Source organism: Bufo bufo, chromosome 1 (genome assembly GCF_905171765.1).
Source record: "Bufo bufo chromosome 1, aBufBuf1.1, whole genome shotgun sequence".
In the NCBI taxonomy this organism is placed as follows: Eukaryota; Metazoa; Chordata; class Amphibia; order Anura; family Bufonidae; genus Bufo; species Bufo bufo.
In genome coordinates, this window is record NC_053389.1 from 175,327,703 (window position 1) to 175,348,108 (window position 20,406).

At 46.3% G+C, this 20,406-nt stretch overlaps 1 protein-coding gene across 2 annotated transcripts in view; it reads right to left on the bottom strand.

Moving 5' to 3' along the window:
• KMT5C (lysine methyltransferase 5C) overlaps nucleotides 1-19,965 on the bottom strand; it is a 36,917-nt gene extending 16,952 nt beyond the window's left edge. Inside the window, exons 1-6 of one of the 2 annotated variants that reach the window (XM_040432293.1) lie at nucleotides 19,860-19,965; nucleotides 14,563-14,705; nucleotides 13,388-13,547; nucleotides 12,831-12,940; nucleotides 5,026-5,189; nucleotides 1,069-1,088 (exon numbers count right to left, since the gene is read on the bottom strand). In XM_040432293.1, coding sequence (XP_040288227.1) covers nucleotides 1,069-1,088; nucleotides 5,026-5,189; nucleotides 12,831-12,940; nucleotides 13,388-13,547; nucleotides 14,563-14,672 — 564 coding nt within the window. In that variant the 5' untranslated portion in view covers nucleotides 14,673-14,705; nucleotides 19,860-19,965. Of the gene's footprint in view, nucleotides 1-1,068; nucleotides 1,089-5,025; nucleotides 5,190-12,830; nucleotides 12,941-13,387; nucleotides 13,548-14,562; nucleotides 14,706-19,233; nucleotides 19,750-19,859 lie in introns of those variants that run through there. The other variant, XM_040432301.1, reaches the window with a different exon arrangement.
• Nucleotides 19,966-20,406: the final 441 nt, after the last annotated feature.

The following is a 20,406-nucleotide window of genomic DNA, read 5'->3' on the forward strand; positions in this document are numbered from 1 at the left end:
GGAATCCAATCTACAAGATTTCTCTCGTGCATCAATACTCAAACTCACTACCTCAGAATAACACTCTCCCAAATATCCAAACCGTCAGACGACCAGATAACTCATCTCTTCAGGAAGCATACCTGCATTGTTAAAAGTTACTTTTTACGAGTGAGGGAAAACAAGACATAAGGGTAAATACGGCTAAAGACATTTAAAGGGGACATCATACTGTGTGAGGTGACACAGAGGACATCCCTTTGTGTTGCGGGCACTAAAGGAGCATTATACTGTGTGGTGGCACCAAGGGATTACTCTGCAGTAAGGGGGCACTTAAAAGGGCCATCCTACTGCGAGGGGAGCACTAAGGAGGCTTTCACTACATCTACAGACTATTGCTCTCTGCCTCACACTGAATTCAACAGGGAGCTGCTCTGACAGCTTCCTCTGTAGCCTTTATATCTGGGCTCTTAATTCAAACACTCATTTAAGCTAAATTCTTAGCAGTTTACCACTGAGGACAGCAATTGGCTGCAGCAGTCATGTGCCACATGCCATTGCTGCAGTACGTAAAGCACCAAACAAGCGATGAAGCAGATGGCAATGGACAAAGGGGTAGTACAATTTTTTTTAATGTCAGGAAATTGAAGGGGAGGGGGCGCATGTTTCCAATATTTAGAATTATCTTAGACAATCCCTTTAAGGATAAGATTTCAAAATGATTAAAGGGGTTGTACAAGTTATATTTATTGATGACCTTTCCTCAGGATAGGTCATCAATTTCAGATCGGCTGGGGTCAGACGCCCTGCACCCCCGCCGATCAGCTGTTTGAACAAAAGGCGCGATCCGTACCATTGAAGTGAATGGGACGGCTTGGGTGTAATTACACCTGCTCACCGCTGCAGATGCAACGGAGAGCAGGTAAACAATGGAGGAGGAAGCGCTGGCAAGGCGTGCGACTTCTCTTCAAACAGCTGTTCGGCGGGGGTGTCTGACCCCAGCTGGAGGATAGGTCTTCAATAAATATAACTTTGACTATACAGCAAAACCATGGGGGAGGGGAGGGGAAAGCAAGCAAGCAAACATACCTTGCAGTTAGGTCGGCAGTCTTATGCACATGTAAAAGAGGGAAAAGATAAATAAAGAGGAATAAACATAGTATAAGAAAGGGTTCACATATATACATTTGTAGAAATCAGTCCCTAAATTGCCCAAATCAGCAAAACATTTATACATGACAATTAGAATATACCGTATTTTTACTACACCTAGGGTTTTTGAGGAGGAAAATAAGCAAGAAAAATAAATAAATAATCATTGACCCAAAAGGTGTGCTTTTGAACTAATGGTGGTCTGTGGATGACATTATGGGGGCATCTGTGGATGACGCACTGTTATTTTTCGGGGGGGGATCTGGATAACATATATATAGCATCTTATGCTATGTGTCATCCACAGATTCTCCCCCCCCCCCCCCCCCCAACAATAACAGTGTCCCTGTGTAGTGAATGACCCCAATACAGGGGGTGGGGGTCAGCATCTGGTTTTGTAATGGCAACGGTGCCCGATGCAGTCACTATTATATACCAGGCACTGCTCACTGTAGTATAATCATATCTAACCTGTAGGCAATGTTAAACTATAGAAATCATGTGCAATCCAGCCTATAGTACTTACCATAATCTTCCGTAGCAGGCAGGAGGCCTGGCGCAGCGCAACTCACTAAGTCACGTGCCTGAGCCACCTGAATTCATAAAGTGGGAGCAGCAGGCGCGTGATGTAGTGAGTTACGCTGCCGCCTGCCACAGAGGATTATAGTAAGTACTACAGGCTGGATTGCACATGTTGATTTCTATAGTTTAACATTGCCTACAGGTTAGATATGATTACTACAGTGAGCGAGGCCTGGTATAATAGAATACATTGACTGCACCAGGCCCCACTGCCATTACAAAACCAGATGCCGGCCCCCAGCTCCTCCTCCCTCCCCGCTGTGCAGCATCGCAGCGGCAGTGTACCAGTGTAAATTAGGGCTGCAGCTAATGATTATCTGATTAAATCGGGAAAATACACCAAAATGACAAAAAAAAAAAAAGGGGGGGGGAATATCTATGGATGACACTATATAGCACCTTATGCTATATGTGCCGTCCACAGATCCCCCTCCCATAAGTGCACAGACCCCCCCCCCCCCCCCCTTCGCATAACAGTGCAATCCACAGAACCCACTCCCCCCCCTCCCCATAACCCCAGCCCCTACGCTCACAGCAGTATTGCTTAACCGACATGATGTCCCAGATGTGCTCAATTGGATTCAGGTCTGGGGAACAGGCGGGCAAGTCCATAGCATTAATGCCTTCGTCTTGCAGGAACTGCTGACACACTCCAGCCACATGAGGTCTAGCGTTGTCTTGCATTAGGAGGAACCCAGGGCCAACCGCACCAGCATATGGTCTCACAAGGGGTCTGTGGATCTCATCTCGGTACCTAATGGCAGTCAGGCTACCTCTGGCGAGCACATGGAGGGCTGTGCGGCCCTCCAAAGAAATGCCACCCCACGCCATTACTGACCCAATGCCAAACCGGTCATGCTGGAGGATGTTGCAGGCAGCAGAACGTTCTCCACGGCGTCTCCAGACTCTGTCACATCTGTCACATGTGCTCAGTGTGAACCTGCTTTCATCTGTGAAGAGCACAGGGCGCCAGTGGCGAATTTGCCAATCTTGGTGTTCTCTGGCAAATGCCAAACGTCCTGCACGGTGTTGGGCTGTAAGCACAACCCCCACCTGTGGACGTCAGGCCCTCATATCACCCTCATGGAGTCTGTTTCTGATTTGTGGCCTGCTGGAGGTCATTTTGCAGGGCTCTGGAAGTGCTCCTCCTGTTCCTCCTTGCACAAAGGCAGAGGTAGCGGTCCTGCTGCTGGGTTGTTGCCCTCCTACGGCCTCCTCCACGTCTCCTGATGTACTGACCTGTCTCCTGGTAGCACCTCCATGCTCTGGACACTACGCTGACACACAGCAAACCTTCTTGCCACAGCTCGCATTGATGTGCCATCCTGGATAAGCTGCACTACCTGAGCCACTTGTGTGGGTTGTAGACTCAGTCTCATGCTACCACTAGAGTGAAAGCACCGCCAGCATTCAAAAGTGACCAAAACATCAGCCAGGAAGCATAGGAACTGAGAAGGTCTGTGGTCACCACCTGCAGAACCACTCCTTTATTGGGGGTGTCTTGCTAATTGCCTATAACTTCCACCTGTTGTCTATCCCATTTGCACAACAGCATGTGAAATTGATTGTCACTCAGTGTTGCTTCCTAAGTGGACAGTTTGATTTCACAGAAGTGTGATTGACTTGGAGTTACAATGTGTTTAAGTGTTCCCTTTATTTTTTTGAGCAGTGTATGTGAATATATTATATAATTCTCTTTTAAAAATGCTCTCCATCTGAACGGCACAGCTACTGCCCGTCTCCAGTGTTTTAATTATACAGGACAACCCCTTTAAAAGTAATTTTCATAGAAATTTTTAGAGGTATTCCTGTTGTAAAGAGAACCTGTCAGCTCTCTTAGACATGTTGGTTTCAGTAAATGCATCATTGTAATATAACAGATCTGGAGCATCTTTTCTAAGATATCTGTATTATGCCATTCTGCTGTTATTTATACTACAAATGTATATGCAAAGCGGTATCTCCCAAGAAAGGGAACCATCTTGACAGTGCAACCTCTTGGAAGAGTCTTCCTAGAACCACTGACCAGACTCTATAGAGGCAAAACCTGCACCAAATTGTGCAGAGCTGTGAATTAGACCTCTTGCACACAAACTTTTTTCCCCCGTTTACGTTCCGTATACAGAACCAGTCATTTCAATTGATCCGCAAAAAAAAAAAAAAGTATGCCTTCTGTTTAAAGTTAGAACATGTCCTATTGTCCACATAACGGACAATGATAGTACTGTTCTATTAGGGGCCAGCTGTTCTGTAGAAAATGGAATGCACACCGACATCATCCGTATTTTGTGTGTGCAAGAGGCCTTAGTGTGGAAATGCTGAGGATTTTCTACAAATTGTCAATTTTTCACATTGCACAGGCCATCCTCTGCAACATGTGGATGACATTTGTAAAGGTCTCAGACTTTGCTGGTACTATAAATGCTGCAGATTGTCCTCAAGCAATTATGCTGGGGGGAAACAACCCAGCATTTATGATACACATGGCCGTACGTTTAGAGGCTCACACAAACTATTAGTAGTGATTGAGACTCCTTGTAAATCAGACTTTTAAGCCAGTAGTGAATAAGTCCTTACTGAAACAGGAAGAAGCAAGAGAAAACAAGATATTACAAAGTTTCTTATATTCACCTGCACTTTTGATATATGAAAGACAGGAGGATTTACTCTTTAATGGGGGATGACAGATATTTTCTCTAAAAAAAATAAAAAACCCTGACCCATTTACCAGGCAGTTGATCATGTGCTGCAGCCGAACACTGGCATCTCATACGGCTGTAGGGCACGAGATTCCGAAGGCCAGTGACTGGCTGCAATTGTTACATGAGTAGATGGCATGTGATCAGCTGCATGAAAGTAAACCTATCGGCAGGGAGCACATAGTGATTTCATAAACGATACAAGTACTGTATTTTTTTGCTTTATAAGACAAACCTAGGTTTTTTTTAAGAAGGAAAGAAAATTAAATATTTTTACCTAATGGGGGGGGGGAGAAAGATCTGTGGAGGGTGCACCATTTTGAGGGGGATCTGACCAGATAACATTGGGCCCTAGTCATAGCAGCAATCACATAAAGTGAAGTGGGCGGGGCCAGAGTGTGACAGTGAGCAACATGCGCTGCCAGCTCTGTGCATGGCAAAAAGCAGCACTGATAGGGACTGCTGAATACACTTTTGATATGATGGCTGCTCTTACCGGGACATTTTCCCCATACTTTGGGGGGGGGGGGGGGGGGGGGGGGGAGTGCGTTTTATAAAAGGTGGAAAATACAGTATTTCTATATGCTGTTCAAAGTAAATTAAGACAACTCACCATGATTAATGAATGCTGCAGGACCAAGCCAAAGCTGAGCACATCTCTTTCTAGTAGAGTACATTACACTAAAGTCGTTTTCCCCAAAGCGAAGAAGACTCTCATCAGCTTTGGTCAGCTCAGCTATGCAGCCTACAAGCAATGCTATTTTTTCATTCTTCACCCTGGGGGGGGGGGGGGGGGGGGGAATAAAAAAAAAAAAAAAAAAAAAAAAAATTAAGAAAAAAGAAATACCAGAAGTTCTACCTAAAAATTCCATTACTATACACTTCAAAAATCAAACACACTTTCACATCAGTGCCTGGAGCTATAGGGTCAATTGGACATTAAAGAAAACCTTTCACCTCTCCCGACATGTCCGTTTTAGAAACTCCTTGCATTCCCCTTGTAATGACAATTCTGGAGCCTCTATTCTTACGACTCTACGATGTACCATACCTTTATTATTGAATGAATTACCAACAGTTTGCAATAAAGGTCCAAACGGGTGTTACCAGTAGGGGGTGTGTACGTGCACAGTGACACTATGCAATTAGTGCCCATCTGGACCTTCATTGCAAACTGATTGTAATGAATTCAGAAACTTCTAGCAGAAATAACACGTCAGTCATAAGAATAATTGTAATTACACTGTATTGCAAGGTAATAGTCACAAACGTTCCCACGACAAGTAGCAGGAGATCGTCAAGACTGGCAACACATGGTTTGATCTGACAGGTTTCCTTGTGGATCAATAGGAGTATGAGGTTTCTGGTAATGGCCACACCCCTTGCCTCAGGTGTTGCTAATGTGGCAATTTAACCTCTTATTTATAGTTGCTTCTCTCACAATGCTGTGCGGTTTATAGCTCCAGTTTCAGATAGTTGGTGTGTGGTTCCTGGTGCTTCCATTGCTCCTTTGACGTTAAGTCTATCCTTTCCCTTTTTGTATTCTGTTTGAGTTCTGCATGTTGCATTTTCTGGTCATTTGTAATAAGGCCTGAGGGAGACTCCTGTTCATCCTGCCTTTTGGTGGAACAGGTTTTCTCAGTCCTGACATTAGTACCAGGGTACTATAGGGTGAATTAGGACATTAGGTATTCCTGTGTATGAACTCACCTACCTCTGGAGTCTGTTCATACTGGTAGTTAGTCAGGACTTTGATTAGGGTTTTACTAGTGGACTTTTTTCAACCGTATTAACTATGTAACTAGGAAGTGTCCATCTCCTTTCCCTAGTTTCCAGGCCTTATCCCCTCACCCCTTTCCCTCCTAGGTTCGGTGTGGAGTTTCCCTCCCACACCAGAACATGGCAGTTATCTTTTGTGGTTCTTTCCATTTCATGTAGTGACCTAGTGATATTAGTTAATGCTAGCCAGTGAACAGGTATATTTGCCCCGCTTTTCCCAGGTCCTACCTACTGCAGTCAACAGCTTTAGGCTTGTTTCATATTTGTGTTTACCATTGTTGGCAGGATGTTCCAGCAGGGAAGCAGCCTGTCGGATATGTCTGGATCTGGCACTGCCAGACGCTACCGGACATCCAGCCGTAACGGGGCAAATATGCAGAGAAGTGGCTGGACAAAAACCTCCATGCTGCGTTATTTGTCTGGCCACTTCTCAGCATATGTCAGGTTGCAGCCGCATCACTGCTGGGTCTCAATTATATTGAATGGAGCCAGACGGCGATGTGTTTGCTTCGGGCAATGCCAGAATGCAGAGACGTCAGGCTGTTCCAGTAAGGATCTCTTTAAAAGGTAGCTAAACTTTTGAATACATTTGTCAACATGTCCCTAATGCTCCAATAAATACTTTTTGTAATGTACTTTATTAATGTATTCTGTATTTTTAATCGACCCCCAAAGCGCACCTTTCCCTGTGTGCTTAACATTTTCTTTCCTGTATAGGTTTGATTTCTCAGCGGTGTATGGAGTCTACAGTTTATGAATGGGGCTGAAGAGCACAGCATATTGCTGCTCCTGCCTGTGCCCCCCAGATGTTTACTAAATGCTGGCATGGCACATGGGTACCCAGTAACCCTCGGCTATGCAAGGATTAGCTGAGCGGGCTCCTGTCTGTGCCTGCTTTGCTAAGGGCTGACATGCAGGACTCAGCTTAGCGAAGCAGGCACATGCAAGAGCCACTAAGCTAATTGTGGCATAGCACATGGGTACAGAGTACCATTCATAAACTGTAGACTCCATACACCGCTGAGATATCAGAGGAGTACAGAAGAGTCAATTTTAACTGCACAAGGAAAGGGGGGGGCAAGTCTTAAAAAGACATTAAGTATATTACAAAAACAGTTATTAGGGCATTAGGGACATGTAAAAAATGTATTCAAAACAAGTCTAACATGGAATGCCATTCAATAGCATTGAGAGATTATATGCAGAGCAGCGACATGAACCATAGTCACAATGGACATGAGATTATTCATTAACCTCCATGTTAGAATTTTCTAGACAAGCTCCTGTGCAGAGGTCATTATGCAGGTAACTAGAGTAGATAAGCTGTGACCATTACCTGACAGGCTACTTTCACACTGCCGTTTTGGCTTTCCGTTTGAGATCCGTTCAGAGCTCTGACAAGCGGTACAAAACAGATCAGTTTTGCCCTAATGAATTGTGAATGTAAAGGATCCGTTCAGAATGCATCAGTTTGCCTCCATTCAGTCACCATTTCGCTCTGGAGGCTGCCTGCAGCGATTTTGCTGTCCACTTGACGAAACTGAGCCAAACGGATCCGTCCTGGCACATAAAGTAAGTCAATAGAGAGGGATCCGTTTTCTCTGACAATAGAAAACAGCCCCTTCCCCCATTGACTTTATGCAGTTCATGACGGATCTGTCTTGGCTATGTTAGATAATAAAAAAAAAGGATTCGTTCATGACGGATGCATGCGGTTGTATTATTGTAACGGAAGAGTTTTTGCAGATCCATGACGGATCTGCACCAAACGAGAGTGAAAGTAGCCTGATCTATACACAGATGTTATTTGCCATTGTAATCTGCATGTGGTATTAACATAACTGACAAGTGTCCAGTGTGAAAATAGGGTTTAATATTTATTGTGATGTGGAGAATTAAAAACAAATGCCAAATATTCTTAATATGTTTAGCATACATACTTGATTGAAGTAAGCCATTTCCTAATAACACATTCCCTTTAAAGAGTTTGTGTCACTTCAGCAAGTGGCATTTATCATGTAGAGAAAGTTAATACAAGCCACTTACCAATTTATTATTCATATTGCCTCCTTTGCTGGCTTGATTCATTTTTCTATCACATTATACGCTGCTCATATCCAGGGGTTACGACCACCCTGCAATCCAGCAGTGGTCATACTTCCACACTATAGGAAAAAGTGCCAGATTGTGGGAACATGCATAGGCATGCATGTGCGGCAGCTCCTGTCCCAGCCACCTTATATCTGCACTGCAGTGGTGGCTGCAAGTATGGAAACAAGAAGTGTATAATGTGATGGAAAAGCGAACCGAGCCAACAAAGGAGGCAATATGGATAACAATACATTAGTAAATGCCTAGCATTAACTCTACATGATAAAATTGGATTTTTGTACATACCGTAAAATCCGTTTCGCGTTCAATGCATTGGGGGACAGTACCATGGGTATACGCCAAGCTAACACTAGGAGGCACTAGACATCAAAAAGGTTGGCTCTGCCCAGGTGGGCTTGATAGGGAGAGAAGTAAAAACAGAGGGTGGGATCTGTGTCCCCAATGCATTGAACAAGAAATGGATTTTACGTTAAGTAAAAAAAATCCAATTTTCTCATTAATGGCATTGGAGGACACAGTACCATGGGACGTCCCAAAGCAGTCCTCGAGGGTGGGATAGAAATCTCATGCAAAAAGAAGGGTGCACAAGTGCAGAAGAACCATGTGACCCAACAGGACCAGGGGGAACCCTAGCCAACACCACCCAAGGTGGGAAAAATAAAGCGCTAGAGGATAAGGAGCAGGGCTAGATGTCCTGCGTGAGAACCAGGAGTTGACCAAGAGTGCACTAGAGAGCCCGAGGAAGGATCTAGAAGAACCAGGGTTCTCCCTGAGGAAACAGGAGAGAAGCACAGCAACATCTGTTAGTAACGACCTAGCGCTCTTCGCTGAAAGTTGAAGCACTGGAGGCTAAACGCTAGAGAAATCATAACAAGACTCACAAGGGAAGGGAGCAAGGGGGGAGACACACCTAGGATAAGGAGGGAACCCCTCTTCCTGCCAGAGACAAAACAGTCAACCCCTGGGAGAGAGGGGTCCTAGGTAATGGTCAGAAGGGAACGTAAAGACCTGCTTTCCATAGAGGAAGCGAGGAACAAGCCTCTGAAAGACAATATCGCTGTGAAATTTAAGACCAGAGAAATTCCCTGCCACCTAAAGTCCCAGGGAAAAAAGGAACCAGTCGCAGGACTTTGAAAGACAAGCTGAGAGATATTGGAGTAGAAGAGGACTCCAGGAGAAAGATCTCCAAAAGTGGAAAGGCTCCGTCCCAAAAGTGACAAATACGATGTAAACTGCAAACCATAGCTCTAAACAACTGGGAATGGAAAGAGATGTTAGAGTCTCAAGAAGGCAATAAGCCTATGAGGACCCAGGAGGGAAAAAGGACCAAACCGGGCCCAAAGAAGCAGCTGTCAAACCGAACCTGTGCGGTCAGAATGTCATGGGAAGCATCCCCAGAAGGGAGCTGCCAGCTAGATGGTCTTAGAATGAGTGGAATCAGGGACTCTGAGCAGGATTACCCAGTCAGGGGCCCAAGAAGGGTCCACAGAACCGGACCACAATAGCCAGAAAATCAAGTAAACACCAGCCAAGGGTGACCAACCATTCCAAGTGTAGTGACTAGCAAACTGTGTAACACTGTCCCAGAAGGGGCAAGTACAGCAGCCTGGATTTGGTAAAAGAAAATCACCAGACATCTATATGTCAGAAAGGATGCAGAAGTCGGCAGGGGAAGCCGGGGGAGTCTACAATGATCTGTAGAAAACCAGCTACCAGCAGAGCACAATGAAACCTCCAGGGAAGGAACTGACAGGTGCAGACAACGGCCAGGCCCAAGGGAACAGCCCTTTTGTCATGTAGCTCAACTAATCAGAGAACATAAGGGAGTACCAAGAACACCCGGACCAAGGGAGAACTAAGGGACCATGTCCGATACCAGAGCAAGCAGCGGAAAAATACACCCACCGGCAGGTGTGTGGCACTGACTAGTCCTGTCACAGTAATATCGGAGAGGACGTCCAGCGAAAGCATTTGTCCTTGACCACGCAGAGATTCTGTATGGTGGAGGACATCCAGCGATTACCCGAAACTGCAGTAGCGGCTGGTACTCAACACTGCATACTCCTGCAGGATAGAACATCCAGTGGTGATCCCTGTACTCTGCCAAGACTGCCATGTAACGCTGTGAAAAGAAAACAAAGAAGCAGAAATAACGCAAGTACTCCATCGTGAAATGGGGTAACGCAGCGGTGCAGCATGCAGTAGTACTTTACAGGGTTGACAAAGAACAATCCTAGCATGCCAGCCAACAACCTGCCCATGGGGGGAGAGCAGTTGTCTGGTGCATAACAGGACTGGGAAGTCTTGTTAAATAGTGCATCAGGCAATAAGGAAAAATCATTCCTAGTACAGAGGCAAAGACTTCAAGGGCCTGGTTGAGGAGGAACTGCACCTGGTGTCAGATCTGAACAGGCCAGCAATATACTGAAAGTAACAAAGCAACTCTACTCCGCCCAGGAAAGGGGGGGGGGGGGGGGAGACATATGGATACCAGGTATGCCATGTATGCTAGAAGCAGAAAAGAGAACTACAGCATCAGGAGGATGGAAACATCACTCCACGTGAATGGGGGGCCACATGCTTGCCTATCACAGATCAGAGCCAGGAAAGGGAGGGCCGATGGGCAGCAGATTGTACTAATAGGGCATAGCTTCTGGAGATACTGCAAATACTCCAGCTATAATAGGAGTAATGTGGCTGCATGGAGCTCATTATAATGTGTGGAACACCGCTACAGCATTGGAAATGCTACAGTATATGGAGGCTGTACAGGTACTCTACCATTAGGGGAGAATACGGCTGTGTAGAGCAGACTTAAACCCAGACAGGTGTAAAGGGTACAGCATCTGGAGATGGTACTGTAACTCCATTTAAGAGGGGAGCGATGCCTGCATGGTGCACACTAGAACCAGAGAAGTGCAATGGCTACCGCATTAGAAGATTGCCTCTACACCTCGCCTAGTGAGGGGGAAATAGGGCTGCAAGGTGCACCATAGAACCAGAGGGGTGAAATGGCTACAGCAAATCTGAAGATGGTACAGGAACTCTACCTCTAAAGGGAGCAATGTGGCAGCTTGGTGCACACTACCCAGTAGAAGATAATGGTTACTGCCTCTGGAGATGGAGCATCCGAGAACCAGACAGGAGTACTGACTACAGTGTCCAAAGATGGTATAGATACTCTACCTATGAAGGGAGCAATGGGGCTGCATGGCGCACACTATAACAGATAGGTGCAAGAGCTACGGCAATTGAAGAGTACCACTATACTCGCCTGGAGGGGGAGAATACGGCTGCATACTGTACTGTAATGGCTCCAGGCACCAACTCTGGTGAACCAGGGCTCCCTCTGTATATATGGTTGCGTGTTGCACGCTAGCACCAGAATGTCAGATATGGCTACAGCGCCTGGCAGGAACACTCTCCGACTAGGAGGGTGTGTAGAATATAGCCCCTGGTACAGACCGTGCTGGGTACAGCATTTGGCAGTGGTACAAGTACCCCCGTTAAGGGGAAGGCGTACATACCTGGGACACCATGTAGGTGTACCAGCATGTTAAACACTTGGCGTGCTGACTTACCAGAGTGCAGTCAGGGGAGTGCCATCCGAAAGTCCACTAGAGGGGATACCAACCCTGGAGGGGAGAGGTTCCTCAGCAGACATTTGTCTTTAACCACCCAAAGGGAATCTGTATGGTGGAAGACCGCCTGATGCTCTGTTACCGAGAGAGAATCGGAGCAGAGGTGTCCCCCGAGGCAGCAGATGGAATGGCAGGGAAGGATTTGTCACCAGCCTCAGACCTGTCCTGGAAGGGACCAGAGGATAGATATGACAACCCAAAGTAGTCTGCGGGACCTAGTAGAGTGTGCCCCATCCGTGGAAGGGTCCCTGGGAGGGCAGAGGTGGCCGCAAGTTTGGGCAGGCAATCGGTGCAGCGACTCGGCCATAGATTTGGAGAGTTGGACAGGATTCCCTATGGCATGGACAGGGAAGAGGCCCATCAGGAGAGACCGATACAGAAGTGGGTTAGGGCGACATGACCGACACAGAAGTCAGGGCAACATGAAAGGGCTGGGGGGGGGGGGGGGGGGAACTACTGCTCACAAACAGGGACAGGAAAATCGCGCAAGAGGTGTCTCCCCCCCAGGAAACAGGGGGGGGGGGGGCACCCAGAATCCCGGCTACGGTAAAACACCCCCAGGCCACATAGGGAACTTAACCTGGGGACCACATAGCCTTGGGACAGGACAGGGACGATGCTCACCGGCAGACTCAACACGCAGCAAGACCTGCAGAAAAAGCAGGTCATGTCTGCCTCCTACAGACACTAGACTAAAACTGAATAACCTAGTGCTGTGGAGAGTGTATAGCCCACCTGGGCAGAGCCAACCTTTTTGATGTCTAGTGCCTCCTAGTGGTAGCTGGGTGTATACCCATAGTACTGTGTCCCCCAATGCCATTAACAAGAAATACCAATTGCTGAAGTGAGACAACCCCTTTAACTTATTTATTCACAACTTACATACCAAGGTTTTGTAGCAACAACTTTGGCTCCATTTTTTTCCAAGGAGTACCGATTGCAAGATTTTATCATGAAGCCACATTCTGGTAGGAACATTCGCAGATATCGGAATATCTAAAAGAAACCCAAAAATGAAAATACAGTTAGTTCCAGTTTACCTTGCATCCAGTGCAGATAACAGAAAGCTTCATATTCTTTATTAGGCCATAGATGACAAAGATTTAAAGGAGCAAAGCAATATGAAGCTAGAATTACAGATGATTCCTTCTTAGTCTACATTCACACAACAGTGAAAAAAAAAAAAGCCATTAAAAACAGACCATTCTGCCATTTTATTAAAAATAGTTTATTATTCATTGATAAAAAATGTTCGCCTTCAACAGAATGGGGGATGACGGCCCATGAAGACAGACAAAATAGGAGGTCCTATTTTTTTTGACAGCCGTTATTCACCTCAGACCACCAATGTTAGAAATAGGAATACAACATGATTTCGGTCCTACTCAAAAATCAAACGTTAGCCAAAGCTTTTTGTGACTTGTCTATGAACACAACACTTACATGTGTCTTTAGCATGGCTTCCTGCTGCGGGGTCCGGTGTTTGAGGTAATGGTTAGCCCCAGTTACGAGCGAATAGAAGGCCGCCTCCAAGTCTTTCTTCTTTCGGAATGTATGCAGTGCCTCCCGTAAGTGATGCCGTCTCCTTATAGAAGGCAAAGGACTGCAAAACAGACACTTAAATAAAACCCATCAAATACTGTCCTGGTTTACTCATGTTCCACCTGTATTTTCTCTTGCAAAAATCACTCCAATCCAATAAAAATCTCTATCAAACAGTAAAAACATCCCACTGATCTGGAGAATAAAAAGGGGTTTCAACCCCTCAAAGCCCCCTTCACTCATTCCCAATCATTGCCCTACGTAAACCAGCTGACAAACTGCATCTGCCAGAAAAAAAAAAAAAGTAACACATCCTTTGCAGCATTAAAATGTATGGGCTACAGCGAGGTGAAATCCATCATCACTGAAGTTTCACGAGCATTTGATTTTTAAACTTAAAAAGTTTACAAACCATTTTAAAAACAGGAATCCGAAGTCTGCTGCGGTACTGACTGGTACCTCTGTACTAAAGCCAACTTTGTATCCAGGTTTTGAAATGGTTTTAAAGTTCTAAAATTGAAGTCTTGAAGTTATTCACGAAGTCCCGCAAGACTTCAGTGACAGATTTTCTCTTGCCGAAGCTCATACAATTGAATGATGAATCTCCGTACAGCATTCAAATGAAGTTTTGAGAGAATAGACTTTGGATCTATGATCCAAAGCTCGATTCGCTCAACACTAGCTGCAGCAGCCACATGTCCTGTATCATAACGGATGGCGATCTGCAGATGCGGAGTAGGAGCAAAGGAGCTGGAACCCAGAGGTGGGAATCAGGCATTACATTTCCCTCCGCAGATGCAAACACACTGGGTGGTCTGCTAGAAAAGCCACCGGGGGTAATCAGCCCCTTTTAAAGATGGCCATACACAAAATTAACGTTAAACAGACCACATAACTAAGGCTATTTTCACACTAGCGTTCGGGGCTCCGCTTGTGAGCTCCGTTTGAAGGGGCTCACAAGCGGCCCCGAACGCATCCGTACTGCCCCAATGCAGTGTGAAAGTAGCCTAAGCAAGGCTTCACCAAAACAAGCAATGATGAGAACAAGACGGAGTTCTGCAGAGCAGCCGACGCACCTTACGTTCATTTTGTGTGTTCTGAATCCTAGGTATGGATCAAGCACCAAACTAGTGGCCAAGTCATCATTTTCACACAGCTCCCTTGCGGTCAATCTGTTAGAACCCATAGTATTATCTGCTTTGGATCATACTGTAAGTATCTGGTAATCAGAAAGAAGAGAACAAGGTTACAGGCTGAGCAGCAATAATACGACATTACAACTTCTCAATATGCCATTTAAAAAGATAAAAAGGTGAATCGTCTTCCTAACATTGTATGAAAATGAGACGTCCAAATACTAACTTTTTTTCTTGCCACCAGATGCACGAGTCTGCATGGAATTTGTGCATTATCTTTTTTTGCTGCAATGTTTTCCTTTTTTCTTCTGATGCTGCAACTATATTTTGCTGTGGTTTAAAGGGTCTTTAATAATGTTGATTTATCCTCTCGCTAGGTAATCGGTATCTGGGCGGTGGGTGTCTGACACCTGGGACCCCCATCGATCAGCTGTTTGAGAAGGCTGCGGCGCTTGCAGGAGCACCGCCGCCTTATTGCAGCTTTGCCTAGGCCAGTGACGTCACTTTCATCGATCATGTGTCCTAGGAACAGCTCAACCCCATAGATGTGAATGGGGCAATGCCAAGCACAGCCGCTATACTATGTATGGCACTGTGCTTGGCGAGCACAGAGAAGGCCGTTGCGCTTACAGGAGAGCCAGTGTCTTCTCAAACATCTAATCGTCGAGTCCTTTAAGACTCAGGGGCTTCATTACACCTAGCACCCACTGCACCTCATTAGAACAGCTCTGTGATGGGTTAAATAAACCTAATCACATCTGCTACAGAGTTAAATTCCTATAGGAATCACTGCACTATACCACATACATGCACTGTGTGCACAGGGAATAGCACATGCCTGTAATCAGACAAAAGACCAGCTTTAGAGCAATAATCTTTTAAGCACAACAGGAATAAAGAAAATACAGAATGTCCAAGAAAACACGACATTGTGCCGCAGCGTGCATGGAATTTTTAATTTTTTTTTAAAGCCAATTTATATGGACTTCACTGACAACTATATCCTCACTTTCCCCTGAAGTGATCCACTCATACAGATGTATACAGTAACCATGCAGCAGCCAAAAAATGCAGGGTAAAAAACAAAACAAAAAAACAACACTTCTGGACTTTGTGGTGTGGGCAGCAATGAAGCCCAGGTTTACTAATGTGTCAAAAATCTGTGCTAAAAAGTGGCGCATCGGAAGTGTCCATCCCTGCACCAGATTTCTCCTCCAGCCTGAGCCCGTGATGAATCTGCTGCAGGTCCAGACAGTCCGACTAAGCTGACGCCATTTTTACGATTAGTAAATCTGGGCCAATGTTTAGCGACAGAATTTTGCATATGTAAAGCAGGACAGAGCAGGTGCAGAGCGCGTATGTGCTAAAAAACAGGATTGATCCCTGCAGAGGGAATGCTCTAAGGAACGTCTTAATTCTTCCCTCCGCTGGGATCCATTTCTGTCTTCTGCAAAAATAAGAAATATACTCTTAAAGTCTCAAACCCCCCCTCCTCCATGTAAACAGACCTGCACTTTCAACAAATTGCATTTTTGCAGAACCCTCGCAGTAATGCAATGTGTGAACACCCCACAGCCATTTTTCCTCAGCCTAGAAATTCATTATATAGTCCGAGTGAAACCGCACATTTCTACTAGATTTAGGCCCAGTCACACGTCTGCGATTCCCAGACAGCACATGTACCCATTCATTTTAATGTGTGTTCCACATATCACCGTTTTCCCTGGTCCGTGATTTCAGCACAGAAGCATGCCCCATTTTGTCCATTTACACATCCATCACACCCATTATGGATGTCATATGTGTTTAAAGGACCATTAGGAGGAGATGCTCTCAAAATTACATTTTCAGACGAACAGTATCCATGGAAGGTGGGTAATAAAAAAACGGACCAAAATGATTCTTCACAGAAATTGTCACGGATGAATCACTGACCACCTCATCACAGATTTCATCATGGACACAGGTGTGAAGGAGACCTTATGTTACACCAACATCCCTGGCATTATTAAAAGGGAGTCTGTGCTCAGGAACTCCACTGATAAACCAGGCACAATGCCTTGTAGGACTAGCTGAGCTGAATGAGATCCATTGCTTCATTCTGGAGAAAGTACTTGATCCATATGTATATTAGCAGTTAAGTGCACCAAGGGCGGGCTCAAGTAACTCTGTGCACCCTTGGTCCTCCTGCTTCCTTGCCAGACCCTCTGTCTCCTTCATTGACAGGACCAGGTTCCTGTATAGTCATCTTGCCCAGACCTGTCAATCAAGAAGGAGAGGGGGGCTATGTAGCAGTTGGACCCCGATCAAGCATGGTCTTTCATAGAGAATGAATGGAGCAGCACAACCCACTGCTGACCACCAGTCCAGTCATTCTCCCAGTGTGAATGGAGCAGCAGCGCAGATGTGTGAGCCATACTCTGTTCATGGTCCATGGGACTGATGGAGGCCGTTCTTGTGATGGGTGTAAGTCCCAGTGTTCGGACCCCCAGCAATTAGAGTCATCACCTATCCTGTGGTTAAATTGGGCCAACCTGTTACAAGCAACATTACAGAGGACCTTTCACCTCTCCTGACATCTGTTTTAATTGCCTCATGCATTCCCCACGTACTAACAGCTCTGGAGTATCTATTCTTATGGCTTTATGTTGTACCATTCCTTTATTATTTCTACTAGAAGTTATGAATGAATTGCTAGCAGTCTGCAGTAAGGGTACAGAGGGGAGGGGGTGTACCTGCAGAGTCTGACTATCCAATCAGTGCTGCCATTTCCAGACTGTGCAGGTACACCCCACAACTGGCAACACCCCTCTGTACCCTTAATGCAGCCTGCTAGTAATTCATTCATAACTTCTAGTAGGAATAATAAAGAAATGGTACAACATAAAGCCATAAGAATAGATGCTCCAGAGCTGTTAGTACGTGGGGAATGCATGAAGCTATTAAAACAGACATGTCAGGAGAGGTGACAGGTCCTCCAAGGATAAATTTGCCACAAACTGGTCAAAAATGGCATTAGTGACTTGTGTGACTTTCAGTTCCCACCGTCATTCAGCAATCCCTAGAAGACTTTTAATCTCCCCCTTGTACCCGCCAAATTCTCCCTGTATCCAGTAGATCGAATTACCACCGTAGGCAGCGATTAGAGCGGCGGATGCCAGCTTCATACCCAGGGCACCCTACACTCAACGCACAGTACATGCCTCTATAATTAAGGGGCTGTCACCAGAGACCCTGTAATACCAGAGCATCTGAGATTCCACAGGGAATTTGCTTCCAAGCCTCTGTAAGCTCCTAACCCACTGATGGCACGGACACAGAGGAGCTGCCAACAGTAAGGTTCACGGGGTCCAACTCAAACAGGAGCGATTGAGCCAGCCCAAAATAATGACACTCTTCAATGTCAGAGGTCTTCAAAGACTACAACTGTATCTGTTCCCGACTGTCCTGCACTTTTCTCAGCCTCCATTATAGAAACGCCTATTGTTTGCAAAACGGACAAGAGTAGTACATGCTCCATAACTTGTGGCATGGCCACATATACCCAAGAATAGCATCACACCTGTCCACAGGTTATGTGTGGTATTGCAACCATGTCCTGTTCCCTTGAATGGAGCTGGGCTGCAACTTCAGACACAAGTCGTAGACTGGTGCGGTGCCGCTTCTGGAATAGAGCAGCCGGGGTTTTAGAATCCTGGACAACCCCCTTAAAAAATTATATGTACCGTATTTCCCCACACCATAAGGGTGCATTCACACAACAGTATGCATTTTACTGTCCGCTAAACCCAAATCCACAAAAAATACGGATAAGTCCATGTCGCATCAGTTTTTTTTTTTTGCAGATCCATTGTAACCGTATTGTCTACAAAATGGACAAGAATAGGACAGGTTTTATCTTTTTTGCTGGATTGCGGAACGGACATACAGATGCGGACAGCACACAGAGTGGTATGCATTTTTTTTGCGGACCAGTAGAAATTAATCGGTCCGCATCCTATCCGGGGAAGAAGAAAAAAAAAGGGCGGAATGGATGCAGACCAAAAATATTCGTCACAATGGTACCTAAGACTAGCTTTTTTTTTTACCCAAAAGTGGGGTAAAAAATGGCAGTGCACCATATGAAGTGAATAAACGTGAGCTCATCCATTATGGAACACAATATAGGAGCGGCGAATATAGCCCTCCAGTTGCTGGCTGTACTCACCACACCCCGGTCTTCTGCTGGGTGCCGTGCTGTCTCCTAGCCACGTACAGTGGCAGGATGTAGTGTGACGTCAGGTCACAGTACAGCGAGGCGCCGGCAGAACACCAGGGAGCACTGGATCTGCAAGTGGGGGTGCCGTCCAGAGCAGGAGGGGCAAGTTTTTATGTCTGATATGATGAAGATTTTTTGTTTTCTTATTTCCCTCCTCTAAACCTATAGTGCGAGAAATACTGAACACTTCTACTGTCCAGCACTTAAAGGGGATCTGTGCTGATCTTCTGCTAGGCCCCTGTGACTGGAGGGGCTCTTCTGCTCAGCTGTATACTGGATCTGACTGAAGCCCCTGATCACTGACTGAATGGAGCAGCTCAGCTATCTCCGGCGCGGATACACGCCATGCTCACCGGAGGGACCGTGACAGAAACCAGAGGCGGTCAGTGGTGAGGAGGTGCCATCCATCAGTCTCCGAGTGGAATCCACAAGGATAACAGGCACTTCTCATTCTCCCCATGCTGAAGACAAAAGATCTACAGGATGTAAATAGAGCATCAGAATCCTGAACATGTGAACATCACCCAACACCCCCAAGAGATGCACTGTGTACATAACAGGTGCAAATATTCATCTACACAAGCGTCGCCCACAGTCTAAGGAGGAGGAGTTCTCCTTAAATGTGTGGGGAAGGAGCCTTCAAGGGGTAGGGATTCCGGCCAGTAATCCCCTAAAAGAGCACAAGCGACAGATAACCAGGAGCAAGCGCGGCGTGGAACTACAAGCCCCAGCAAGCCCCGTGCGCCTGCTCCCGCCTGGACATGTGCAGGCTCGGGCCCGTTATCAGCCACTTCCCGCGCGCGGCTAGGCCCCGCAAGCAGGAAACCCCCTTCACGGCAGTGCCCGGCAGCTCATGTTTCCGCTCCCAGAATGCTTTGCAAGGCGGGCTTTTATCCCGACCTGACCCGGCTATGTCTAGTGCTCGCTCTACGTTCCAACGGCAAACGCTTCGTCCCCCCTCACCATAAAGCAACCTTACCAAGCCTGTGCGTCCGTTCTGTGGTCTTCCACCCGTATTTTACTCTCACGCTTCCGCCCTTCTCCGTAGCTTCCCCCCGCTTCTTTTTTTCTTTAGTAGTAAGTCCCGCCCACGTTAGCTAAGCCGCGCTCTTCATTGGACTATATGGTCTGACCTCTTTTTCCTAATAGGCTGTTACAAGCGTCAATCAAGCACCCGGGAGGATTTCGTTGGTCAGAATTTATGTCAAGTTAATGGTTGAGACGAGCGGCTCCTCCCACTTTGCGCGTAACCTGTTCTGAGGGTGCAGCGCGTGGTGGGGTAACTGTCCGTTACCTTCTCTGACCCTGCCGTCTGCGCCTGCACATACGTGTCTGGATAATACATTCATAAATTCTCATATGCCCCCATTGTCTTATAGGTGCTGGGACCCGCACCTATATAGAGAATGGAGCCCCGCAAGGTGGTGGCTGTAGGACTCCGGTCCGGCCACCACCAAGCCGGTGTTCTGTAAGAAAACCGTCAGATTCCCTTACCCCACGTGACTTCCAGGGGGTGTGCGCCTCCG